A 27745-nucleotide genomic window follows, 5' to 3' on the forward strand; every position below is an offset into this window, starting at 1 on the left:
GAAATGGTATAGATTTGTTATGGTTTTCTTATTGATAATCAGATGTAACATCTTTCTGAAACTTTGCCCAGAGTTACTTGACAGTCATATGAAGTAAAAATCGTCATTATCTCGAAATGCATATTCTTTGAAATGCCGAAATGGTATAGATTGTTATGGTTTTCTCATTGAAAATCAGATGTAACATCTTAAAAGGGCTGTATCTCGAAAACAACGTCAGCGAATATTTTCATTTTTTGCTCAAAGGTGCGTTATGGTGTAAGGAATCGATAGACACCAACATCTCGGATTGCATATTTTTTTCATAATAACGGTATTTTGAGCACCGTGCTTTGTCATATTTTCTAAAATTATTGGTTGCTGAGATTTGGCCATGCAAAAATTTATTAAAATAGGAAAAAAAAAAGATTTTCTCAGTGTTACTTAATCAGCCATTTTGATATCCGATATCTCGGGAACTAGCCTTCCGATTTTCATTGTTAGAAATTACAATTTTGTGAAATGTTTTGCTCTTTTCAATAAAAAATATTTGAAAATTCAAAATCTATCTAACCAAACATTTGACATTATTCAAAATAAGTGTTTTTAGCCTTTTCAAAATGATTTTCTTGATTATAAAATTTCGAAAATTCACAAAAGTTTATTTTTTTAACATGAAATCGGACCACTAGCTCCCGAGATCAAAAATTAATAAAAAAGGTGGAACAAAATTTGAATGTTCGACTTTTTTCCCCTTTTTTGCCTTTCTTTCTTAAGAAAGGTATAGGTTTTACTTTATGGCTGGACATTACTTCCATGTTCGTAAATATGACGATTCAGCATGAATTTTAATCGGAAAAATCGCTAAAAAATCACACTGCATCGATTTTCGACGCTTCGTCGCCAAGTCAAGTTGAGCTTCGAATACTGGCGCGAGAATGCTGGCGCATATATTTTGTAGCTCGAGATATACTTGTTTGTATTAGCTTGTCTACCGATGTTTTTGCATAACTGTCCAATGTTTATGCAAAAACTTTTGTAACATAGGACATTCATCCGGGTACAAACAATTTGTTTCCCGTGTGCTCCTAAAATCGCCTTTAAGTAGGCTTCATTTTGTCGTGATTTCGTAAGTTTATTTAACAGAGTTCATTGGATTCCAATAGGAGCTTTCTATGCTTTTCATCGTTTATATCGTTTTCAAAGTTTTCAATGCTCGCGACGCCAATGGCTATCTACCTAAGGAACTCGCGATTGAGTGTGTAGTGGTGCGGTTGTAAAAATAGCTATCTCTGACTCTGTCACTTTCGTAGAAGCTGAATGGCAAGCTTCCCTGCACCGTGCGGCATACGCGGTTCACTTGTACGTCGGTTTAACTTTGCGCCTGCTTTGTTCGGTTTATGGGCTCGTACCAAAACTAGAACACCAAAACCGCGGTGTGCGTCGTCACTGGCCATGCTTGCGTTTGTCATAAACGCTTGTTTGATTAAGATTATGTACGATTTAAAATGTTCTTTTGGTAAAAATTGCGTTTTCAATTTCATTTGGAAAACAGATCATTTATAATACCTTGCTGAGGTTATAAATAAACAAAGACGATGTTATGAATTGAAAGAAGTTATATACTTTGGTAAGAAAGGCTCTATCTTACCCCTGGTGGGATTAAATCGGGTGCTTTTTTTTGGTCAAAGATTTTTTGCTTATTCTGGAATTTTCTGAATAGATCGCATTTATGTCTTTTTAAAAAACACAAATAAATAAAAATGGATTTTTCAACCAAGTTTTAGCAAAAAAAAAAATGATGTTGCAAAAAAAAATCCTGTATCTTTTTTTCGGTGTAGTTTTCATTCGGAACTAGAACTTTGCCGAAGATACCAAATCGATCAAAAACATTCCTTCAAAAGAAACAGATTTTGAAATTTTTATCATTTTTCCTTTCAAATCATTTTTGTATGGGCTGAATAGTTTCCAAATTTGTAAAGAAGGCTGTCATTGTAGGAAATACATTTTTTACGAGTAAAAAAGTTCCTGTTACCACAAAATCAAAATCAAACCATCCACATTAACGACCCCCGGGTCTTTTGTGGTCTCTATTGCAAGTGTCTGCTCGAACCTAGGAGTCCGAAGGCTTGAATGGGGAGAGCACCCAAACCTCTTTTTACTCCAAGGATCCTTCCACCCCAGTGTTTGAACTGACGACCTTTGGATTGCGAGTCCAACCGCCGCCAGCGATTCCACCGGAGTAGGCTTGGTTTGGTGTGTTGTTTGTACTTATGGCATGGAGACGACTCCTACACCTGGAATGACTTAACGGCCTAACAACCAAGGCCGGGACAGACATTTTACTTCCTCATCCGATGGAAGGTTGCAGCAGATGGGAATCGAACCCAGAATCATCCGCTTACAAAGCGGACAGCGTAACCATTCGGCCACGCACTGCCACCCATCAAGCTCATATTTGGGATTAGGTATCAGTTCGCCCACCAAAACAAGCCCCCGAATGCTTGGAAGAAAGCAATTTTTGTTACACTCTACCATGTCATGTAAAAGAAAGATTGTTTATCTTACATTGAAGGCAAGAAATTAGCGATAATCATTCACAAATGATTCAATTTTCAAAATGACGTTTGACGTCACCACTTTGCAAACCTTCTATCATCTTCAAACGCCTCTTCAAATTGCGACGACCATCATCATCATCATCCTCCGTCAAAACAACTTCGCGAGCGGGCATTCTCGCCAATAGTTGGTAGAATGAAGAAAAAACGGGTATTTTCGGGGAATTTCCCTCCTCGTTCTGTGTGTGTGTGTGTGTGGTGCTCTCAAACTCACGATAATGATTCACGCAAATCTGCCTCATTAATAGTGATGCGCGCGCGTGATAAACATCCGGCAGAGCATCAGCATCATCAGTCGGGTTCAGTTAGTCGGCTCGAAGACGTTGCCGAAGAAAGTTTAAAAGTTTTACATGGTCAGCATAAAAACACACCCTTTTCTTCATCTTGAATGTTTTTGATCGTCTCGCATCGATACCTTGCTTTACTTTCAGTTTTCACGATCGTTTTTTACTCTCATTTTTTTTTGCCATGAAAGGATTTTCTCTTTTCACAATTGAATTTGAAGATTTATGAGCGTTTTGTGTGTTTTCTTTTCTTTTTTCTTCTTCACAGAGTTCGCGTTCCGCCCCGCCAGGGAGCGCTCAAGATCCAGCTGAAGGGCATCTTCGTGGGAGCACGTGTGGTCCGAGGTCCCGACTGGGAATGGAATAACCAGGACGGTGGTCCGAACAAGACGGGGCGTGTTATGGAAATTCGTGGCTGGGACAACGAATCCTGTCGAAGTGTAGCGAACGTGTCGTGGGCATCCGGCTCGACCAACGTGTACCGGCTCGGCCACAAGGGCAACGTCGATCTGCGGTACGTGCAGCCGGCGGTCGGAGGCTACTACTACAAGGACCACATGCCAGTGCTGGGTGAGTTGACCGTTGAAATTGTCGGATTAAGTCAGCAAGTTTTATTGAGCAACTGTCACAAGAATTAGCAAAACTCTTGAAAATGTTTCCTATATTAATTAAATTAACTTAAATTGTGTGACTACTTTATCTTTGGCCAGAGAGACCTATTCGTCGCTGTCGTGCTAATTTGTCGCACGTGCATTTTGGGCCAAATTGAGTTAAGAATGCCAATTTGTGCAGCTCACAAAACTTCACCTTTTGACTTTCACAGATCCCCAAAATTCGATTTCAATCCTGAGATATTCTATAAAAACCAAAAAAGCTCCGAAAATTTTTGTCACTTTTCATATGAAAGAAGGAATTTCAGGTCAGAACGCGTTTGACACATGTACAAGCTCGACTAGCGTAAACATGTTCAATTATAACTCGGGACTCCAGTAACCAAATTCAACCAAACTTCGGGGCAAAGCACAGAATGGTTGATCAAACAAACCGTGTTTGTTATTGTTTAAATTGCGTGCTCTCGTTTATTTATTCAAGGTCAAACATTAAAACGCGTTTTTCTCGGAACGTCAAAAGCAGCGTACGACATGTTAGCACGACAGGGATTGTGCCTGCAAATTTTAAATTTTTATTGATAATTGTTAAATTCTACCTCTTCGAAAACATATTTTTGAAAATCTTGGAATCAAGACTAACATTTCCAAAGGGTGATCCTTCTTCAATAATACGCCTTTTTTTAGGGTTGTTACGGACGGCGCGATTTTTTTTCAGGATGTATTGTTGAGGATTTCTTAAACAAATTTATTACTACATCCAAATGATATGATTCATTGACATCTGCTTAACGAATCTGACTATTTATTTTGTTTTGAGTTTTGAGTCATGTTTGGCTCCAAATAACATTTCAAAGGGCACAAAACTTTTGTAAACCCTTTCACTCAAATGACAGTTTGCATAAGGTGTGAGAGGGATACACTCCTGTTTACAAAAGTTTTGTGCCCTAATAAAATGGAAAGCACGATTTAACCTTATTTATTGTTTATTTTATAAAAATCATGTAACAAGTTAGAAATGTATAAATATCATCAGGGTGTAGTTTAAACAGTCAATTTTAAGAAAATGCATGCAAAATATGTCTTTTCAAACAATTTTTCATCGGAATTTTAAAATTAAAATGACTTGTTGTGCTTCGAATCCCGGACTCCAATAAAAGCCGATTCGAAATCCGGACACTCGATTTTGCTTATTTGGACTGAAATGTTTTGTGAATGGCATACTTTAGGTCTCAAATAAGCTGTTAACATCAAAACAATCGACGTTTTATAAAAAATTGTGCTAGAATTTAAGGAAATCAAAACCATAAATTTCGACTTTGCCGTCCCGGTGCTTCGGACGCCTATGAAATATTGCAGTGAAATGTTTCACATTTTTGGTAAACCTATAATTTTATTTTATTTATTTTTTTGCCATTTACTACAGCGTTCAAACAAACTTTAAATGAAAGTTGATGTTAAAATTCATCAAACAACACAGTGTTGATATACATAATTCGAACTTATATCCATAAATAATTGATAAAAGAAGATGAGGTGTTCGGGTTTCGAAGCGTCCGGGAATTCGAATCATGCCGTTACTGGATACATTCAATTTTTAATCTAGTGATTCATATTTCAAACTTTTCCCGAAGTTATAGACATTGGGTGTAAAAGACATGATTATTGGGGCTTGTTCCGGTGGCCGTACTGTGCTAAAATTCCCAAATATGAGTTTGATTTTACGTAACAGAAGCTGGCTGTCCACCTTTGAATTTTAGATGGGATTGAGCCCGTAGAAAGACATTTATTCTAAATTTAAGCATCATTGGGGAAAAATAAAAAGGTTCGAAATTCGAAGTTTCAGAAATTCAGAAAACCCAATTTTTTCTAGCTTTTTGATCCAAAAAATTAAAAACTCAGATTCAAACATTTAAAAAAATGAAAAATTTCTAAATACAAATTTAAAAATCTGAAACTGAAAACTCGAAAAACTAAGGAATTCAAAATTACAAAATTCAAAAATTTATAAATTTAAAAATTTAAGAAAATTGAAAATTAAAGACAATTAATAGAACAAAAATGTTATTTCCCAAATGTTTAAATTGATAAATTGTAAAATCCATAAAAACTCAGATGCTACCATTTTTGTCACCATCATAGATTACAGAAAATCTGATAACTTTGAATCATTTTCGGAGTCATATTTTAGGTTAGAGAAATTTTGAGAAGAAAAGAATACAAATTTCCTGTTTCGATTTTTCTGAGTGAGTGTTTGGTGAGTATCATCGAGTACGAACTGAATTTAATTTCTGAATAAATTTTATTTCGTTTTTATAATTAAATTTCTAAATGTTTTAATAATATTTTGGATCTCTCTTTTGGTCAAAATTATTGTTATGGTTTTTCCATCTAGTTTACTTCATTCTAGCAAATATAAATTTGTCCATAAAATTTTCGGCGTTTCAAGATTCTGTGTTCTAAGATTTGGTCTCATGAGGATTATGGATTCAAAATTGTATTTATTGAAAACAACTTAATTTAAACATTTTTGATTTTCACGTTACATCCAAAGAAGCCCTTAAACATAAAACGAGTTTAACTTTTGTTCTCAAATACTTTCTTTTTTTTCTTAATAAATGAAATAATTTTTAAACTCTTCTGTATTTTTTGTCGCAAAATTATTTTTCTTTATATGGCGCGGATATCTCGCGGATTGGTTTTTTGGACGGCGCGGATTTTTTTTTCGACTTCACCTTAACAACACCGTACTGTTTAGTTAAGTACTTCAAAAGTTATGCTGTGAAAAAGAGCGGTTTTGCGTTCCTTAAAGCATATAAACAAAATCAAAGTCTGTTAAGACTTATGTAAAATTTGAAAATTTTGTAAATGAACATAAAAATTGGCGAAAAAATAACACTTGAGCAACTCTTTACGAAATCCGCCGATTTCGACCATTTTTATTTTTTTTGTATTTTTTTATTTGACTCAAACTTTGTGGGGGCCTTTCCTATGACCAAATAAGCTATTTTGTGTCATTGGTTCACCCATACAAGTCTTCATACAATTTTGGCTGCTGTCCATACAAAATGGTATGTAAATATTCAAACAGCTGTAACTTTTGAGTGAATTTTCTGATCAATTTGGTGTCTTCGGCAAAGTTGTAGGTATTGTTGAGGACTTTTGAGAAAAAATACGTACACGGAAAAAAATGCGGATTTTTAATCAACTTTTTTTCACTAAAACTCAATTTCCCAAAAAACGTATTTTTGATTTTCGAGATTTTTTTATAAGTTTTAGGGGACAAAAATCCGCAACTTTTGCCGCCGAGTTATAAATTTTTGAAAAAAATGTGATTTTTGGAAAAAAATCGAAATTTCATGGAAAAACAAGTTTGACATTATTTTTTTTACTCAACAGATTTTTTGATAAAGGGCTCCGTTTTCAAGATATAGCCACCGAAAGTTTTAGCGAAATATTTGCAGTTTTTCAATTTTTAAAAATAACGACCATGCGTGACCATTTCTAAAATTTTTTTTTGTAAGTTCAGAAAATTTGCTATAAAATTGTCTAAGAGACGTTGAAGATTGGACCTCGGGTTGCTGAGATAGAGCCGCTTTAAGAAAAAGAAACACGAAAATTGAAGTTTTCTCAATCTCACCAAAACAACCCACCATTTTCTAATGACGATATCTCAGCAACTAATGGTTCAATTTTCAATGTTAAAATATGAAACATTCGTGAAATTTTCTGATCTTTTCGAAAAAAATATTTTAAATTTTTTTAAATCAAGACTTGCATTTTAAAAGTTCCAAACATTGAATATTACGCCCAAATATTTTTAGAAATGGTCACCCGTGGTCACTATTTTTAAAAATTGAAAAACTGCAAATGTTTCGCTAAAATCAAACTTTCGGTGGCTATATTTTGAAAACGAAGCCCTTTATCAAAAAAATCTGTAGAGTAAAAAAAATAATGTCAAACTTGTTTTTGCATAAAATTTCGATTTTTTACAAAAATCACAATTTTTTCAATTTCATTTTTTTTAACGAGTTGTGGCGCTATAACCACGGCAAATAGTGTCCTGGGCATTTGTGGAAATACAATGTCCCATCCCAGAAGGTCCCGGAGCACCAAAACTTCTTAGCATGGTGGCTTCCAACGATTTATTGCTTTAACAAACAGGAACGTGAGCGGGGGATCCCCACGTTTCTTCCTACCCTGTAGATTCAGAAATGTGTTGTTGTTTGAACATTCGTGCTCAAACTCAATCCACTTCAATGAATCATCTTTGCGGTAAACTTTACGCAGTTGGCCTGGCCGCTTTAACGTTTGTGATGTTTCAAAGCAATTTATTGCATTGAGGCACTGCAAATGTTAATGTTGACAAGAGGATGCTAGGCGTTAATCAACCTAAGGCATTTTCCAGGATGCCCTCGAAAGACTGGCTGCGCTAGGGTTAGATTAGATTAGATTAGAAAAATCGTTTTTTTTTTCGAAAATTCATAACTCGGATTTTTTGACCATGCTTCTCTATGGCTCAAAAGATTTTTGGCGGATTTTGTCCCCTAAAACATTTAAAAAAATCTCGATAATCAAAAAATACGTATTTTGGGTAACTGAGTTTTAGTGAAAAAAAAAGTTGATTAAAAAATCCGCAATTTTTTTCCGTGTACCTATTTTTCCTCAAAAGTCCTCAACAATACCTACAACTTTGCCGAAGACACCAAATTGATCAGAAAATTCACTCAAAAGTTACAGCTGTTTGATTATTTACGTACCATTTTTGTATGGACAGCAGCCAAAATTTTAATGGAGACTTGTATGAGTGAACCAATGACACAAAATAGCTTATTTTGTCATAGGGAAGGCCCCCACAAAGTTTGAGCCAAGTAAAAAAATACAAATAAAATCCATTTCCGATTTTGGTAGAGAAAATTGCTCACTTATAACTTTGCCGAAGATACTAAATCGATCAGAAAATTCCTCCAAAAGATACAAAAGTTCGAGTATAAGTTGTATTGGTCATAATGATGTTTTAGCAAAATATATAAAATTGTAATATTTCAATAAAAATATTGATAAGATTGTCAGTTAACATCCTTGAAGATTTTATAAAATGTATGCCCTACTGACGCTGTCCTTTTGCTTTTATTCCAGGTCAACCCGAGGAGCAGCAGCCGGTGTCGCCGCCGGTGCGCTCGCATTTTAACGTCGGCGACCGCGTCCAGGTGGCCATCCCGGAGGAACGCCTCATGGTGCTGCAGCAGGGCCACGGCGGCTGGAACCCGCGCATGGGCGAGTATCTGACCAAGATCGGCATCGTGCACCGCATCACGGACAAGGGCGACATCCGGGTGCAGTACGAGGGCTGCGCGAACCGGTGGACGTTCCACCCGGCCGCGCTGGTTAAGATTTACAGCTTTAACGTGGGTGATATCGTGACTTTTATTACGGACGCCGGGAAGATGCAGCAGCTGCAGAAGGGCCACGGCGAGTGGGTCGAAACGATGCACCACGTGCTGGGGAAGTCGGGAAAGGTGATCAAGATCTACGGGGACGGGGACTTGCGGGTGCAGCAGCTGGACGACGATTTGGCGTGGACGGTGAATCCGAAGTGCGTGAAGCTGGAGCGGGCGCTGATTTCGCAGGCGACGGCCACGGAGCGGTCGAACAGCATGATGGACCTGAGCAATCAGCGCACGAACGAGCACCACATGACGCCGCTGTCGGGGCTGTCGGGGACGTCGGCGGCGGATAGGTTGGTGCGGGAGGCCGCCCAAGGGAATATGGACTTTGTGCAGAATTATCTCAGGTGAGGTTTTTTGGCTGAGCTTGTCGGGAGTAGGTTGTAATTTCTGTTCTTTTTAGTGCCAATCAAGAGGAAGTGGACTGCGTGAGCGGTGGCAAGACGTGTCTCCAGGTGGCGGCCCACCAGGGTCACGTGGAGTTGGTGAAGCATCTGTTGGCGCTCGGGTCGAACGTGAATGTGGTGGACAAGGAGGGCGATTCGACGCTGCACTATGCGGCGTTCGGGAACCAGCCGGAGATTATGCGGATCTTGCTGCAGCACAACGCGAATATTGACGTGCTGAACTCGTCGCACTGTTCGGCGTTGCACATTTCGGCGCACAAGAAGCCGCCGCACTGCGTGAAGGTGCTGCTGGAGTTTGGGGCGAATGTGAACGTGCAGGACGCGTACGGGGACACGGCGTTGCACGATGCGATCGGGAAGGAGAACACGGAGGTGGTGGAGCTGTTGTGCAACTGTTCGACGCTGGATTTGACGATTAGGAACAAGCGCGGGTTCAATGCGTTGCACCATGCGTCGTTGAAGGGGAATGTGCACGCGGCGCGGAATATTATTCGGTTGGCGCGGCAGTTGGTGAATGTGCGGAAGGACGATGGCTTTTCGGCGTTGCACTTGGCCGCGTTGAACGGGCACTCGAAGGTGGTTGAGGTGTTGGTGAAGGAGGGCCAGGCGGATATTAACATTAGGAATAATCGGAGGCAGACGCCGTTTTTGTTGGCCGTTTCGCAGGGTCACACGGCGGCGATTGAGAAGTTGGTCGAGTTGAAGTGTGACATTGCGGCGAAGGACGAGGACGGGGACAATGCGATGCATTTGTGCATTATCAAGAAGGCGAATCTGGTGCAGGACGTTTCGGCGTCTGAGTCGCCCAAGATTTACGAGATGTTTGTGTCGTTGGCGTCGGTTATCAACGAGAATCGGCTGATGTACGCGTTGTTGTGCTTTTTGGCGAAGGAGGGTTGTCCGTTGGATGTGAACTTTAAGGGCGCGAGGGTTTTGGATTGGATTCCTAGTCAACAGATCAAGGATATTATCGTGGGCTATGAGAGGGCGCGGATTGCTAGGGAAAAGGCGCTGGCGGCGATTCCTCCGGCCACGGATCGATCGCTGAATAATTCTCGGGAAGAGGAGGACGATCAGCCGATGAATCATTTGGTGGCGAACATGGAAGCTGTAAGTATGACCGCCAGTAACAATTTGGACGAGAGTGAGGGGAACAACGCGGCCGTTCCGGAGGGTGCGGCAAGTCCCGGCACGAGTGGCCTCGGCCAGTCGAATCCCCCGACTCCGGCACGCAGAAATCGCGGTCACAATCGGGAAGCGGCCATCGGAACGCCTCCGCCGATCCCGAGCCACCATCCGAACGTGACTGCGCACGAGCCGGACGAGTCCAAACGCATGAACATCGAACCAACGAACGCACCGCTCAGCGATCCAGTGTCCACCCCGTTAGATAGCCCAGCCCGTTTCCAATCACCAAATCGAGCCTTATCGCCGACCATGGTGGCAGCGGCCGCCGCCGCCGAATCCGGCAGCAGTTCATCGAAGCATATCAGCCGACGGCAGTACTCGGACAAAAACGCGCCACCGCCGCCACCTTCATCGTCCTCGTCGGCCCCCAGCAGTCCCCCCGTGGTCAGCACCATCCCGCAGGAGTGCATCGTGTGCAACGAGCAGCTCAAGCTGATCGTGTTCGAGCCCTGCCAGCACCAAATCACCTGCGAAGAGTGCGGCGTCCGGATGAAAAAGTGTCTCTCCTGCGGCATGTACATCGAGCGACGGCTCACCGTGACCGGGAAGCCGCTGCTGAACCCGAAGGAAGCGGCCCGGCAACCCTCGGCCGACCGGCTGCGCTACCTCGAGAGCAAAATCATGGAGATTGAGGAAACGCACTGCTGCAGCATCTGCATGGAGCGGCGCCGCAACGTGGCCTTCCTGTGCGGCCACGGCGCCTGCTCCAAGTGCGCCGAGACGCTCAAGATCTGTCACATGTGCCGCAAAACCATCACCAAGAAGATCAACCTGTACTAAGGCGCAAGGCAAGTTACCAAAAGATCTTTACTTCCTGTCGTTTTATCTAAACACACACAAACACATTTCTCTGTGCGCTTCTGTGTACGACGCTCCGGAAGCGGAGCCGAATCCCGTTTTTACAGTAGATAGTATTTTCCTAACAAAATGTTTCCTTTCTTGCTACCAAAAAAGAAAAAAAAACGACATCGCGCTATCGTAAAGTGTAAATAAGCCAATCTTTAAGAGAAAAACAAAACAGAAAAAAGTCTAATAAGTGTATTTATGTGCATGTTCTTCCAAATCCTACAAAAGAAAAACTTACAAAAATTCGAATGTGAATCTAAATGCTAAAAAAACAAAAACAAAAAAAAAACATGCTAAACGAGGCGACTTGGCCCCAAAAACCTGACTGATTTGCTTGTTGTTAAATTGGAGCACACGCACGCGCCGTTCTTTACTGCACCTTCTCCCCCCTAATAAACCGTTACAAAACGTTGCACCGCCAGCGCACCTCTCGCCATCGCGTTACTTCATTCTGTCCTGTCTGTCTTTCTTCAGTGTTTCTATCAGTTAACCGAACCGTATTTATTTCGTTCTCGTCGTCCCTCTCTGTCGTGTGCGTAAGCTGAACAAAAAAGAAGAATCATATTTAGACAAAAAAAAACAGAGTACCGCGTTTGTTAGTTGAAAGTGAAGAAGAAGAAACCCCAATACATTTTTTCATATATTTGTAGTTTTTTTGATTGCAACATACACGTGTTTTTTTGTATTAAGGTGATTACCGATATTGACGCGAGCTAAACGAACAACAATGTTTATTTGTGGAATATTGCAAAATTTTTAATATATATATTGTATATCGAAGAGAGCAAAAAGAAGCCGGGAGAAAAATCTAAAGAAAAAAAAAACGCGCGCGCACTCGATTGTTATTATTGATGATAAAGAAAAAATGTGAAGAAAAAAAGTTGTTTGTACGCACATAAGACAAAAAAAAGAAAGAAAAAGCATACACACACACATTAATAAACTGATATTTATTTCATTGTATCAAAAAAATAAAAAAAAATAAGCACCCTTGTTTCATTTGACAAGTGATGACACTCTGGAATTTCGTCGTTGTTTCCATCTTGCCTTATCGTCAAACTTGCGTTCGATTTCTAATCAAACTCAAGCAGATTAGCTCCCTCTTCGAGGGGTTCCATCATCGTCCAACGTTGAAAAACTCACTTTTCCTGTTTACGACAGACGATGATGCTTGTTTGTTTTAAATAGCACTCGTTTCGCAATCACTATTCGCGCCACAACATTATCAATTGCAGCCCCGGTTCTAGTTTCTAAGGGCCTTGCACTATCAAGTAGCAGGGGGGAGACGAGACGCTATCAGTTGGACGTGGCTCGCACAGGCTAATCTGCTGGAGAGTTGCTGCAGCTCAAAACAACAACAACAAGAACGTGTTCTAAGGGACTTACGCATGGGCAGACCGTGATGATGGCGGAGGAAGGAAGGGACTGCAAAATGAGGGCTAGCGGCGACGCAGCGCCGCCGGTTTGGTGCTTAGTAATGTAATATTGATTGCCTATAGCCATCATCGCCCGCATGATTCATCGTGGTCAATGAACTGGAAGCTACTAGGTGTGACGGAGAGAAATGTTGTTTTTGGTGTTTTTGGCGTTTTTTTTTCTAGATAATTTTACATTTTCTTTATCTCCATATTTTTATGTTAGTTTATTACGAGATATTGCAATTCCAAGCAATATGCAGGGTGGCCACTCAAGTTGAGAAATCGAAAAAGTGTGAATTTTTCCAAAATGCGTTAAAAAATCGGGAAAAAGTCTTGAATTCTAAGCATACTCGCTGGAAATTTATTTTCTATCTATTGAATGACTTTACAGTCTAACTTTACAATATAATGCTCAAATTTCGATTCAATAAAACTCAACTCGTCTTGAGCACTTAACAACAAATGCAATGTTCCTTTCACTATTTTAAACTATTATGTTGGTTTTGTAGATTTGAATTTTGACATAAACAAAACTTTTGAAAATACTTTTAAATTATTTGTAAACAAAATTGAAATACGTAATTCCATTTTTTAAATCAACAATTATTTAAATTTGGCCCTCCATTCAAAAACTCTACTCTTTCACTTTGTATGAGATTGGGTTTAAAGAAATTCTAAAAATATTAAACCTAGATTCTAGATGTTTTAAAATTTATGCCATTACTCATATGTTTAAAGAAGTACAGTACAGACTCGATTATCCGAAGCCTCGATTATCAGAAGTTTCGATTATTCGAAGGTTTGTATGGGAATTCGGATAATCGAATCACGAACAAAAAATTTAGTTTTTCAGTTTTTTTTCTTTTTCTTGTTTTAAACATCAAATTCGAGTACTGCGACCCCATTTTAGTCAAATTTGAATAGTTGATTGCTTATTGAATAATAAAATGCATTTTTTTTTCAAAATTTCGTCATTGGCCGCCATATTTGCCGCCATTTAAAAATGTAAATCAATTTAGTGTAGTTTAGGGGTCATACTTCAAAAATAAGACAGCGAAAAAAAAGTTTTTTCGTGATTCGATTATCCGAAGTGAAATTTTTCCGAGGCTTTCGAATAATAGAGTCTGGACTGTAGTGTAAAGTGTGTATGTATGTGTAAAGTTCTTGCTAAACTGGACTCGTCATTAAAGTAAAATCGAATTCATTAAAAAAACGGACAAGTTAATTAATCAACATAGAGTTATCGAATAAAATATCAAGTGAAATTTTTTTTTGCATGAACTATTAGATATTAGAGAAATAATAAGCTGTCTTGAAAAAAAATAATTTAATTTAAATTTAGCTATTGCACAATTCCTAATTACTTGGGCTTCGCACTAAATTATTTTTGTTTTATTTTTATTTGCCGTTTTTTTTTAAATTTATTAAGAAATTCTGTGGTGGTCACTATTGATCAGTAGTGCGGTGCTTGTGGGGACGCGCAGTCCTGTTTTTTCGTGTTATTTCCATCTCTTTTGTGTCGCTATTTATGTACATGGGGTGATTGGATTTCTTCTTCTTTTTTTTTTCATTTATTTTTTGTTCGCGCGTTCGTTGGCTGATGAATTTTATTTTTGTTCTCTTTGTATAGTTTTCGATAGAAACGATCCGATTTTTGTTTTTTGAGACAAGCAAGTCGTATTGCTAGATTAAGTCCTTTCCATTTCATCGAGGATCGGAAGGCACGTCGACGGATATGTTTTAAGGCTTATGATATAAAATAATTTTAATGAATGAAGCCCTTCCTACATCACCGTTGATCGGAAGGCACGCCGACGGAGAATTTCTGGAGAATCACGGTCGAATTAATCCTATATTTAAATCCCTAGATAGGTATCTTTCCGCAGCCGGCTGCCTAAGATTTTTAAAATTTCAACCGATAAACAAATTGCTCATGGTCGCATCACCTACCACAGTGAATCCTGACCTCATACCCATCTTACTAACCCCTCAAAACTCATGTGATACTTTGTCGGAGACGCAGCTGATTTAGCGGTCCCATCACTCAAGTATCGGCTAACATTCCCATCCACTTCCCCGTGTCTTACCACTGGTCGTGGCCGGCGTCGGTATTGATCAGCACGATAGGGACCTTTGAAAATTGCGAAGGGGTGATGATTGGTTCCTACTTTTCATCTGTGGTCCACGGAGCAATGTTTGGGGGTCCTGATCAATAACGAAGTAGCAGCTACGGGTAGACACCAATGCTATGCTGTGCTATGCTAAATTCTGTGGTGGTCACTATTTAATAAACAGTTTTCGCAGAAATTTTTGGGTGAGAAATTCTTATAGTATTTAAAGTTTAGAAAATTCAGGAATTCGAAAATGGAATTTGAGTGGCCACCCTTAATGCCACTTTACCCTAAAATGTTCGAAAATGCTTTTTTTTGCTTTCTGTAGAATTATAAATGTTTAAATTACCACTTTATTTTAAACTCTTTGTAATTTCATTAACTTCCAAATAGCTTCCTTTTACCTGATCATATGTCGATGCCGATGTGAATAAAAATATTTTGAATTAAATTAATCGTAACATTTGACATGGTCTTAGTTTTTGTGTCTATTAAATGTTAGGGTTAATTTGAATATTTTAAATTTTAAAAACTATTGTTCCATTTATTTACATTGAAAATCGGACCCACGTTTGCTAAGTTATCGTTATTTGGGTGATGTAGAAAAATCCTCGTTTTTCTTGTATCATTTTCTTTCGGAGGCTGTATCTCAAAAACATTGGTCCAATCTTTAAAAACTTTGAATAACATTTACAGGAAATTTTCTGATCCATTAGTAAAAAGCATTCTGGGATAGTCAAGTTTGTTATCAACAAAAAATCAATTTTTAAAAATATGATTCGAAAACCGTGCCAGGTTTCGAAATGTCTTGTAAAGTTTCTGTTGCATCTAAAAATGAAGTAAACATGATTTTTTCGAATTTTTTACCACGTTTTCAAATATCATTTTTTACGAAAAAGTTTTTTTCAACTTATGCCAGGACTCAAAAGATGGGAAGATGGGACAATCAAAACTTTTTTTTAAATGGGTTTTCGTATTTTTGTGTGTGTTTAAACTCGAATTAAAAAAATGGCTATGGAGCAATTCCAGCTCAAATCAGGATTTTTTTCTGGTACTTTTGTACCCGACCCTCTCCGATTTCAATGAAACTTTGTAGACATGTTATACTAGGCATATAAAAGCAATTTTTGTGTATATGAAACCAATAGTACTCGAAAATAACATTTGACAAAAGCGTAAGGTTTTTAAATATTTTTTGTATTTTGCAATTTAAAAATTACTGTATCTCGAAGCCGTTGCATCGTATCAAAAAGTGGTCAAAGACAAACTTGTAGGAAATTGGACGAACTTTCTGAAAAAAATACACTGAAACAAAAATACACGCCACTTCTATGAGATTTTTTGATTTTTAAGTTTAAAAGTTAAATTTTAAGGTGATGTCACGATTTTTTTTTCGTTCAAAATTTTTGAGGAAATAGCCTAAGATGTTACAAAAAGACTGACGAAAAATGCAGGATGGTATGTCTCTCCTAAAAAAATACAAAAATCATTTACTAAAACTGTTTTTTTGAAAAGTGGTCTAAACGTCAAAATTTTCAAAAACCGATAGTGGGAATCGTTTCCCCAGACAATTTTACATAGTAGTCTCCATATTGACCATTGTCCTTGTTTTTCTAGTCTCGTAAATGTTTTTTACCGGAAAGCTCGTCCGATTTCCCAAAAAATTGTCTTTGACATCTTGTCAATTTATTTCGTTTTATTATTTATGTAAGCTTTTTTACTATCCAGGTTTCTACCACACTGAAAAAAAAATATTCTATTTACAGTTATGAACATGTAATTAAATTGAAATGCTGTCAAAGACAAACTTATGGAAAATTGGACGAGCTTTCCGGTAAAAATATTTACGAGACTAGAAAACCAAGTCTGTCATATAGAAATTGCCGAAAACCACAAAAAAACAGTTTTTTAATCATTTTTATGTTTAAAACCGCTGTATCTTCCCAAGGATTTGACTTAGGGCAATGGTCAATATGGAGACTTTTATGTAAAATTGTCTGGGGAATCGATTCTCACTATCGGTTTTTGAAAATTTTCACGTTTAGACCACTTTTCAAAAAAACAGTTTTAGTAAATGATTTTTTTTATTTTTTTGGGAGAGACATACCATCCTGCATTTTTTGTTAGTTTTTTTGTAACATTTTAGGCTATTTCCTCAAAAATTTTGAGCGAAAAAAATCGTGAAATCACCTTGAAATTTAGCTATTTATTTTAAAAATCTCATGGAGGTGGCGTGTATTTTTGTTTCAGTGTTTTTTTTTCAGAAAGTTCGTCCAATTTCCTACAAGTTTGTCTTTGCCCACTTTTTGATACGATGCATCGGATTCGGAAACATTTGAAAACCTTACTCCCTTTTCAAATGTTATTTTCGAGTACTGTTGGCTCCATATACACACAAATGGCTTATATAGGCCTAGGATAACATGTCTACAAAGTTTCATTGAAATCGGAGAGGGCCGGTTACAAAAGTACCAGAAAAATTCTGGAATTGCTCTATGCTATTTTGTTTCTTAAAAGTTCTTAGCAATATCTATAACTTTGCTAAATCAAATTAATCTGAAAATATGTTCTCAAGATATTGAATATTTAAAAGCCTTTTAATACATAAACAGCTGCCAAAATTGTATGAAAACTTGTATGGACGAAATTGAGACTTTGCAGTCAAATAAAAAAATACAAAAAATAAGTATCGACGATTATTTTCTATGATCCATTTTAAATTTATGAAAACAAATTGATTTTGTCAGAACCCTTTTGGAGAAAGATATGTTTTGAAAGGTTTTAAAAACATAGGAAATCCCAAAGCTTGAAGGACCTAGAATTGTTGTTTAAAAAAAAAACATTTTTCACGGGGACCACTATCCAGAAACACGAAGTTTCACGAAAATATCACGGAGTGTGAAAAACAAAACTGTCAACAAAAAAATAATATTATTTTCGACATATGAAATTGTTTTACAGATCTTTGTAATCGTCTGTAAAATCCCATTCATGAAAGTTTCGCCAACACCCATATAAAAAGTACAGTTTTGCATTAGTAATCGCAACCGGTTCCAAAGCGCATCAGTTGCGATCCCTCCCTTCCTTCTCTTCTAGTTCTATCAAATCGAGCTTATTCCAGCCTAGCTTATATTACTGTTTCTACTGCCTACACTTGCACTTTAAATCGTCGTCGTCGTCGTCGCCCAGGCGCAAGCTGATGAGGCTCGACCCGCTCGTAGAAAAGTGCATTAGTTGCAGTTCGTCGTTGGTGCGGTGCAGTTGTGTCGCTTAAACTTGGCTTTGAAATCAATTGACGGAGTGACATTGGGTCCACACACAGAGTGTAATTGTAATTGATTTTGACCTTAGAAGGCACTTGCTGGAAACATTAGAAAATGCCCTTGGAAATCAAAAACGTGCTCGTCTGTGACGCGGTCGACAATTCGTGCGTGAAGCTGTTGCAGGATCACGGTATTAATGTTAGTTAAAATGAGTGTTTTTTTTTGGTGGACGAAAAGCACTTTAAATTGTGTTTTTATAATTACAGGTTGATTATAAGCTGAAGCTTACGAAAGAACAGCTCGTGAAAGAAGTGAAGGTGAGTTATATGAAGTTAAAAACATAATCGTTAACGGAACATTTTGCAGAAATCTATAGTTTTTTTTTATGAAACCGCCAATGCTATTGAAACAAAAAAAAACATTATTGAATTTAACATTTTGTTCAGCCAGAGGTAGCCTTCGAATTTCCTACGTTGTGTTTTCTTGTTCAGCCGCACAGAATCTCTATAACTCGTAAGGTAATAAAACAACTAATTGTTCGTTCTACAACTGAGCCAATCGACTTGGACGGGGGTCAGTGTGCGAAGGGACAGATAGAGCTTGAAGAGTTACAATAGAATACGAACTATATTGTCTTGCGAACACATATGGGACGTCTACAAATACCGTCCTGCACAGAAACAATTTATTACATATTTTAAATCACTTTAGGGTACTTAACCTCTGCAATCAAAAACCAGGAATACAAAATTTTAATTCGATTATCCGAAGTAAAAATTTCAAAGGCCTTCGGATAATCGAGTCATGACTGTAAATAATTTTTAAGCCAAAATTATTTTTGCGTAAATTTTAATTTAATTGTCACCCTTTTCAACCCTTTCAACTTTTTCTAAATGGTTAATTTTAGCTTTTTTCAACGGTTTAATATTATGCTAACTGCATGTCTGCACCTTTTGTATATTCGGAACAGTTTACAGATCGGCCAATGTTCAAAAAATCATAGAAAATCGATAATTGAACTTAATCATTCGTTTTTACCTTCATTTGAAAGCTTTTCTTGCGATCTTTCGAATAGCTGTATCGAACAACTGAGCAACTCTCTACGAAATCGGCCGATTTCGACCATTTTTATTTTTTGTATTTTTTGATTTGACTTAAACTTTGTGGGGGCCTTCCCTATGACCAAATAAGCTGTTTTGCGTCATTGGTTCACCCATACAAGTCTCCATACAATTTTGGCTGCTGACCATACAAAAATGGTATGTAAATATTCAAACAGCTGTAACTTTTGAGTGAATTTTTTGATCAATTTGGTGTCTTCGGCAAAGTTGTAGGTATTGTTGAGTACTTTTGAGAAAATAACGGTACACGGAAAAAATTGCAGATTTTGTTATCAACTTTTTTTTCACTAAAACTCAATTTCCCATTTCCCCGCCGAGTTATGATTTTTTGAAAAAAAAACAGTGATTTTTGGAAAAAAATGATTTTTTTTGCAAAAACAAGTTTGACATTATTTTTAAAGCAAAATTGAATTCGCAATCGAAAAGTACTTCACAGATTTTTTAATAAAGGGCTCCGTTTTCAAGATATAGCGACCGATAGTTTGATTTGCAGTTTTTCTTTTTTTTTAATAGTGACCATGAGTGACCATTTCTAAAAAAATTTTTTTGTAGAGTTCAGAAAATTTGCTATTAAATTGTCTAAGAGACGTTGAAGATTGGACCTCGGGTTGCTGAGATAGAGCTACTTTAAGAAAAAGAAACACGAAAATTGAAGTTTTCTTAATCTCACCAAAATAACCCACCATTTTCTAATGACGATATCTCAGCAAATAATGGTCCGATTATCAATGTTAATACATGAAACATTCGTGAAATTTTCCGATCTTTTCGAAAAAAATATTTTGAAAATTTCATGAGTACAGAGTTTTTTTGCAATAATGACTTCACGCACTGAAACCAACGTAACTCAAGCTTAGTAATATTTTATGAATGGGCTAATAACTTTTTTTGTAAAAATATCAGTTAAATTCAGGTTTTCCACAATTGTTGGAGGCACAAAATATTATAATTATAATATAATATTTTATAATATCCCACAATTATGGAACAGGCAATTTGGAGGCAGTGTTTTGCTGCTCAGGATAAAATAGTCTTGAAGTGAGTTTTTTGTTCAAAAAGTACTACTTTTACTAGAAAATACTAGAAATAGCAAGTAAATGTCCAAATAAAGGTCCTAAAAATAGTAGGGTCGAGAGAAAAGCTGCATTTGGCATGCTATTAACATATTATCACAAAAGTGTTCCGAATTTGTGGGTGTTCCGAATATGTGGGATGACTGTAGTAGAAAATAATGGAAAATAACCATTTTTGATATTTTGTCCCCATTTAAAGAAAATGCAAATGCTTTTTTTATGTTTTTGTTACCCAAATAAATTCAAAAATCTACGATTTCAAAACGATTTATGAAATCCTATTTATTTACACGAGTTTAGGGTTGTAGCATTCTTCCATCAGACTCTCGCTAAATGCACAAATTATCTTTAATATTATTCTCTAGTAGACAAAAAGTCTCATAGCAAAATGTCGAGAAATAAAGTGATCAGTAAAAGTTATTGGATGTGCCATTTAAAATTTACAGAAAAAATAAACATTTCAACATAGGGACTCTATTTTAAATTAAAATCATTTAAAATCATCTTTTTGAAAATAAAAAAAATATAGAGACTAACATTTCAAAATGGCATGATTTAAAAAAATATTGTTCTTGAAAAGATCGGAAAATTTCACGAGTGTTTCACTTTTTAACAATCGGACCATTTGTTGCTGAGATATCTACATCAGAAAATATAGGGTTGTTTGGGTGAGACTTTTTTTTAAATCGAAAAACAGCAAATATTTCGGTGAAATCAAACATTCGGAGGCTATATCTTGAAAATGGGGCTCGGTATCAAAATATCGGCAAAGTACTTTTCGTTTGCTAACTCAATATTACGTGTAAAAATTAGGCTAGTAAAAAAAATTGTATGAAATTTCGATTTTCTCCAAAAAATACTATTTTTTCAAAAAATCTTTGTCGAATTTTTGTCGTCTAAAACATACAATAAAAATCCAAAAAATGTTTTGGGAAATAGAGTTTTTGTGAAAAAAAAAAAAAATAATAATGATAATCAAAAATTCCGTGTACCTATTTTTCTAAATAGTCTTTAACAATACCCACCAAATTGATTTGAAAATTCATTAAAAAGTTATAGATTATCGAATATTTACGTACAATTTTTGTATGGACAGATACCGAAATGGTATGTAGACTTGTGTGGGTGAACCAATGACCAACATAAATGTGTCAAACAATCAAGTGCAAATCATCATTCGTATGTAAAATTGTCTGATCTTTACGATAAAAATATTTTCAGATTTTTAAAATTTGACCTAACATTTGGAAATGGCCAAAAATGCTTTTATAGCGGAATTGGGGTTAAATGGGCCCTAGATGATTTTTGCGGTGCAAGTGGTTATTTTTACTGGATTCCTGGGACATTTTCACATAAGTTAAGTGCATTTTGGATGGCCGCATGAAGCTTCCGCTCTTAATACAGACCAATTTTCAAGAAAAAATGTAAAAACTGAGGAATTGGGGCAAAATGGACCCTTTGCCGTTTCGTGCGGTAATTGAAACCATCACCAATCGATTCCTCGGATTTTTTAAATTAAGAAACACGCGTTCAATTAAGTCCGATTTTGGGTTTCATTTCGCCCACTGTGCACTGATTGAAAAAAAAACATCCCACTTTTATGAGTTCAATTTTTTTGTGAAAATAGCCTAAGATGTTTCAAAAAGACTCACGAAAAATGCAGGATGGAGCAACTCACCTAAAAAAATAGAAAAATCATTTACTGAAACTGTTTTTTTGCAAAGTGCTCTAAACGTCAAAATTTTCAAAAACCGAATACGGGAATCGATTATCGACACAATTTTACATAAAAATCTCCATATTGACCATTGTCCTAAGTCCAATCTTTGTGAAGTTACAGCGGGTTTAAAAATAAAAATGCTGAAAAAATAGGTTTTTTGATGGTTTATGGCAATTTTTATATAACAGACTTGATTTTTCTGTCTCAAAAATATTTTTACCGGAAAGCTCGTCCAATTTCCCATAAGTTTGTCTTTGACCACATTTCAATTGGATGTATGGGCTTACAGATATGAACTAATTACATTGCTCATAACTCATAACATAATATTTTTTCAGTGTAGTATAGTAACCTGGGTTGTAAATTAGCTTATATCTGTAAGGCCATACATCCAATTGAAATGTGGTCAAAGACAAACTTATGGGAAATTGGACGAGCTTTCCGGTAAAAATATTATTCAATTCAATTCAATTTGTATTTATTAGTTGTGCTTATCAGTTTACAAATGTGGTATTTAGTTGACGGATTATAGTGATATGGGATTCCTTGCAGCTATGGCTAAGTACTTTAGAATCTATGGATGTCGTTAGAAGGGAAAAAGGTGAAGCGGAAGCAGGAAAAACTAGCAAAAAACCTACTGATATAACTTGAGGATGGGGATAGGGAGAGGAAAAACTTAATTCTAAGTTACAAAGTTTGTCAGGTTGCTTCTGACGTCGAAGGTCCACGATGAATACTTAGGATGTTCCAATGTATTTAATCATGAGTTCCCCAAGAGCCAAGAATTGCTGTTCCTTGTTCTGGCAAGCTCGGAAACGAGTGAACATTTCCCTTGCCAGCGAAAGAAACTCCGAAAGAGTGAAAAGATCACCACCACCATCAGCAACTGCGTTGGAGCTCGAGGCTGGATCGCCTGACGATGCTGTCACGCTAGCGTAAGTACGACCCCATCCAGGCGGATGAGTCGTAACCGGAGACGTCGGAGACGGGGATTTTGCAGGTTGTCGGCTCGCTGGTTTCTTCCGCTGCTTCTCCAGCACCTCGAGGTAGGTCTTCCGGGCGGAGCACCCGCGAAAATTTGCTGTGTGGTTCCCTTGGCAGTTAACACACTTGATCCTAGCTTTGTTCCGCTCAGCATTGTTGTTTTCCCCCAGGGTTGACTTCCGGGGCAGCGAACACTGGTCCGTGGGGTGAGTTTCCCCGCATTTCACACACTTGGGAGGAAGTGTGCAATTGCGGGAACCATGGCCAAAGCGTTGACACCGGTGGCATTGAGCTGCATCGGACGGCCGCTTGACAAAGTAACGCCAACTAACCACGAAACCGTCCAATGTTTTTATTCGGCGGAGGTCCTGGATCTTTACCGAACCCCGGTCGAAAACTAGCAGGTAAAGGACGTGTTCACCTGTAACAGTTTCTTTGCTAGAGATCACTCTAATCTCTTGCGGGTGTACGTCGTACTCAGCAAGCACTTCCGCCAGCTGAGAAGGGGCTACTGGAACGTACCCGGTCAGCACATAGGTGGAACTTAATTTCAAAAAGAGAGAATCGTACGGTCCTGCCTCTAGCGGTGGAGAGCTGCAACAATTAGACAAGATTTTCTGCCAGATGGGATCGAGGGGTTTCAAACTGTGTAAAACATTAAGATTTCAAAATCTATACCCCTCGTATATTGCTGCCCAGTGAAACCCTGGTATAAACCTGTCAAAACACAATCAAAGTAATCCATGGATGAAACTGGGACAGTCAATCAAAACGGTTGACAAAATAAATAAAAAATGGTTGGAAATGGAATAATCCTTAAATTTCTTAAGAAATAATCCCGTTCAAATTATTTAAGTTTATTAACCTACTTATAAGTTTTCCATATTGGTTTCACGCAAGTATAAATCTAACAAAATTTGTGGAGTTGCTGCTAATGTTTTTGGTGATTGGTCATTGGACTTGTACTACAGACAGTCGTGTTTCTTCAAGCAGCTTGACGGAGTCAGCAACTTTTCCTATGTGCTTAAAGGAAGCTTCTACAGTAAGATTTCAGTAATATTACTTGCTGAAATGTTTTAGTTGAAAATACCTCTCAGCTGCGATAAAATAATACAATTTTTCGCATCCGTAAGCAGAGCTTGATTGTTTACGTTTGGCTTCTGTCTATCTGGTATAGTGAAATTTCTTTGGTCAAAGGATGCCATGACAATGTCGTGGACAAAATCCTTATTATACCACTAGACAAATCTTTCCGGGCCCACTTTTTGAGAGAGAATTTATACGGAGTTCCACGTATGTGCGGTCAGGACAATTTTCACCGATTTTTGATCTCGGGAGTCGTACGAATAATACGGTACATTTCCTTCTTTCAGGGCACTTACAACTTTTCCGTACATTGGACGGTTAAGTGTGCTGATACGGATGCTTGTTTTCAAGATCAATATCTCATACTCACAGCCAGCACGAGACAAAAGATTATCAACTGCTGCTCCAGGGTAATCAGGAATAACAATCGGCGGCTGCTTCTTGTTCTGGGTTTTCGCATCATCCTTTGTGATCGTTGCAGTTCGCGGATCGTTTGGCTGGCTTTTGTCGTCGTCGTCGTCATCATCATCATCATTGCCTTGGCGGTTATCGTTGTCTTCGTCCAACACATCGTAAGTGTTGGAGGTTGGAATTGTTGAGGTTGATGGAACCGATTTGCCACCGGAGAATGTTTTTCCGGACGAACCTGCGGACTGGTGCTGGTGCGCAGCATCTTGGGCCGTTTTTTGACGGGTTTGAACTGGGCTACGTGGTTGGTAGGATGGATGTAGTTTCGTCGGGTCGGGGACATCCGCAGCGTAATTCTTGAAGACGGCTGGTGTCCAGGTACGTCTGGTGGAATCGGTAGGTTTCTTTACTCGGCCAGGAGACGCACTACGAAGTTGGCCCGGCTGAAGAAACGGGTTGCGACGAACCGGAACGGTCTTCTGTGCCCCCGGGGGAGACATTCGCGGATATTTTGTTCACTCGCGTCGAGAAAAATATAATTTTACGGAGCGCAAAGGAAAGTGAACTTTCACGCTCGAGAGTAGCGGGTGCAGTCGTAAAAATATTATTGAGACAGAAAAATCAAGTCTGTCATATAAAAATAGTCAAAACCCATCAAAACCCTATTTTTTCATCAGTTTAATTTTTTTAAACCTTTAAACAATGGTCAATATCGAGACTTTTATGTAAAATTGTCTGGAGAATAGACTCTCGTGTTCGGTTTTTGAAAATTTTGATGTTTAGAGCACTTTTGAAAAAAAATAACTGTTTCAGTAAATGATTTTTGTATTTTTTTTGGTGAGTTGCTCCCTCCTGCATTTTTCGTGTGTCTTTTTGTAACATCTTAGGCTATTTCCACAAAAATTTTGAACGAAAAAAAATCGTGGGCTCACTTTCAAATTTAACTTTTAAACTTAAAAATAAAAAAATCTCATAAAAATGAGGTGTTTTTTTCTTTCAGTTTATTTTTTTTCGGAAAGCCCAACAAATTTCCTACAAGTTTGTCTTTGACCACTTTTTGATACGATGCAACGGCTTAGAGATACAGCAGTATTTAAATTACGAAATACAAAAATATTTAAAACACTTACGTCCTTCTCAAATGTTATTATCGAGTGTTACTGGCTCCATATACACAAAAATGGCTTTTATAAGCGAAGGATAACATGTCTACAATGTTTCATTGAAATCGGAGAGGGTCGAGAAAAAAGTACCTAAAAAATTCCTGTTTTGGGCTGGGAAATTCTAAAAATAAAAATGGTCAAAATCGGCAGATTTCGTAGTGAATTGACTATTGCCATGAATTGAAAAAGCGGGTTATTTTTGTCCTAAATTAATCTCCAGACAGAATCAACAGTATAAGTAAGATGACGGCTTACGGAGTGAACTCTATTATCATCAACTTTACTTGGTTGACCCTTGCGTCTCGAAGTCCGTAATCAATGAACTGCAATCTTTATCACTTTTACTCCGATGTCTTGAGTGACAATCCTCCTTCCCTCTGCTAAGAGCCCAACCAATCCAACATCTAATCTCTTTCCTTCTTCTGTGAAGAACAACTCATCTCCCCCCATTCGATGATGATAATGAGTGATTTCTATTTGTTTTTTCCCCGCTGCTGCTGCCTGCCCCCAGGGCTATGACGCACTCATCGTGCGCTCGGACACCAAAATAACGGCGGAGATTCTGGACGCCGGGGCTGGCAGCCTGAAGGCCGTGGGACGGGCCGGGGCCGGCGTGGACAATATCGACATCCAGGCCGCCACCAGGAACAACGTGCTGGTGCTGAAGTGAGTATTTTTTTTAGAATGAAATTATTCAAAGCCAGTTATTTAAGTGGTTTATTATCCAACGAGACTTGCCGAGTTGGATAAGTACACCGGGTGTTCAAATAATCGAACTTATGCGAGTTTCATCCAACGTTCACTTGCAATGAAAATCATCGATATCAATTGTGTGTGATTTTTAATATTATTTTCAATTCCAGCACCCCCGGCGGCAACTCCATCTCTGCCTGCGAACTGACCTGCTTCCTGATCGGAGCGCTGGCCCGGCCAATCTGTCCGGCCGCCGGTAGCATGAAGGAGGGTCGCTGGGATCGCAAACTGTACTCGGGCAGCGAGTTGTACGGCAAGACGCTGGCCATTCTGGGCCTCGGTCGGATTGGCCGTGAAGTTGGCATCCGGATGAAGGTGTTCGGAATGCGGGTCATTGGATTTGATCCGATTACGACGCTGGAGGAGGCTCGTGCCGCGGGCATTGAGAAGATGGAGCTGGACCAGATTTGGCCACTGGCGGATTACATTACCGTGCACACGCCGCTGATTCCGGCCACCAGAAGTATGAGCTAACTTCGATGATGATGGAAACTATCAATAACTAAAATGACACTCTTTTTTTTCGTTGGTATTTTTAGATCTGATCTCAGCGACCACGCTGGCCAAGTGCCGGAAGGGCGTCCGCGTGGTGAACGTGGCACGTGGTGGCATCGTGGACGAGGCCGCCCTGCTTGACGCACTCGAGAGTGGCCACTGCGGCGGTGCGGCCGTCGACGTCTATCCGGAGGAACCGCCGAAATCGGAAACCACCAAAAAGCTCATCAATCACGTGAGGGTGGTTGCAACGCCACACCTGGGTAATACCATATTGGCAATATTTTCCCTCCAACAAACTGCTAATTCGGGCTGTTTTTTTGTTGTTTCACTTTTCCTCCAAACAAACAGGAGCATCTACGTCAGAGGCCCAGGTGCGAGTCGCTGTGGAAGTCGCGGAACAATTCATCGCCCTGACGGGGACGTCCGAGGAGTACACCGAGTATGCCGGCGTCGTCAATCGGGAGGTGTTGAAGAATGTGTTTTAAATTGAATTGCGGCTGCTATTTTTCGCATGTAATTGAGCCTGAACTTGGATGTTGACTTTGTCGATTTTGAAAGCATTTATAATTAGAATAGGAAAGGTATTGCTCACTTTTGTTTGAATGTAAAGGAACTGATAAAGGTAGCAATGTCAATAAATGATTAAAGATCAAAAATGTAAATTTATTGAAAGAAAAAATCCACAATGACTGAACAATCCCAACTAACATGATTGAATGGCGCTCGGCTGATTGTCCGTCCACGGGAATTCTAAAAACGTAAATTGGTTC

At 38.4% G+C, this 27745-nt stretch overlaps 2 protein-coding genes across 6 annotated transcripts in view; both read left to right on the plus strand.

Moving 5' to 3' along the window:
• Positions 1 to 12362, plus strand: part of LOC120422309 (E3 ubiquitin-protein ligase MIB2) — an 83540-nt gene extending 71178 nt beyond the window's left edge. For 4 of the 5 annotated variants that reach the window (XM_039585720.2, XM_039585708.2, XM_039585715.2 and 1 more), the window contains 3 exons: positions 3150 to 3451; positions 8629 to 9283; positions 9340 to 12362. In XM_039585720.2, coding sequence (XP_039441654.1) covers positions 3150 to 3451; positions 8629 to 9283; positions 9340 to 11311 — 2929 coding nt within the window. In that variant the 3' untranslated portion in view covers positions 11312 to 12362. Of the gene's footprint in view, positions 1 to 2827; positions 2951 to 3149; positions 3452 to 8628; positions 9284 to 9339 lie in introns of those variants that run through there. The other variant, XM_052707221.1, reaches the window with a different exon arrangement.
• A 5769-nt stretch (positions 12363 to 18131) lies between these two features.
• Positions 18132 to 27631, plus strand: LOC120423189 (D-3-phosphoglycerate dehydrogenase). Its single transcript, XM_039586892.2, has 6 exons — positions 18132 to 18367; positions 18436 to 18486; positions 26236 to 26390; positions 26588 to 26940; positions 27017 to 27235; positions 27324 to 27631. Exons 1-6 carry the CDS (start codon positions 18284 to 18286, stop codon positions 27458 to 27460), a joined length of 999 nt encoding a protein of 332 aa, XP_039442826.1. The 5' UTR covers positions 18132 to 18283; the 3' UTR covers positions 27461 to 27631.
• The last annotated feature ends 114 nt before the right edge of the window (positions 27632 to 27745 follow it).

Source organism: Culex pipiens, chromosome 2 (assembly GCF_016801865.2).
Source record: "Culex pipiens pallens isolate TS chromosome 2, TS_CPP_V2, whole genome shotgun sequence".
Lineage (NCBI taxonomy): Eukaryota > Metazoa > Arthropoda > Insecta > Diptera > Culicidae > Culex > Culex pipiens.